Source organism: Crocuta crocuta, unplaced genomic scaffold (genome assembly GCF_008692635.1).
Source record: "Crocuta crocuta isolate KB4526 unplaced genomic scaffold, BGI_CrCroc_1.0 scaffold139, whole genome shotgun sequence".
NCBI classification, from domain to species: Eukaryota; Metazoa; Chordata; class Mammalia; order Carnivora; family Hyaenidae; genus Crocuta; species Crocuta crocuta.
This window is the reverse complement of record NW_027533258.1, coordinates 10,037,435-10,037,719: the sequence shown is the minus strand read 5'-3', so window position 1 is coordinate 10,037,719 and position 285 is coordinate 10,037,435. Positions and strand designations below refer to the sequence as shown.

General features: G+C 70.5%; 1 protein-coding gene across 1 annotated transcript in view; it reads left to right on the top strand.

Moving 5' to 3' along the window:
* The window catches only part of POLR2A (RNA polymerase II subunit A), a 22,687-nt gene that overhangs the window by 20,917 nt on the left and 1,485 nt on the right, over positions 1-285 (top strand). Inside the window, 1 exon segment of the mRNA XM_077746905.1 lies at positions 48-198. Coding sequence (XP_077603031.1) covers positions 48-198 — 151 coding nt within the window.

Sequence of the window (285 nt, the reverse complement as noted above, 5' to 3'; positions counted from 1 at the left end):
CGCCTCTCTCTCTCTCCCCCCCCGCTCCCTCCCCCCGCCCCCCACAGGCAGCGGGATGACCCCCGGGGCAGCTGGCTTCTCCCCCAGTGCTGCTTCGGACGCCAGCGGCTTCAGCCCAGGCTACTCGCCTGCGTGGTCCCCCACACCAGGCTCCCCGGGCTCCCCGGGCCCCTCGAGCCCGTACATCCCCTCGCCAGGTGAGCCGTCCCTGTCCGTCTGTGGGGGCCAAGTTCATCTCCCCATCCTTCCCTCTGGGTGACTCCCTCACGTGACTCCTCATCTTAC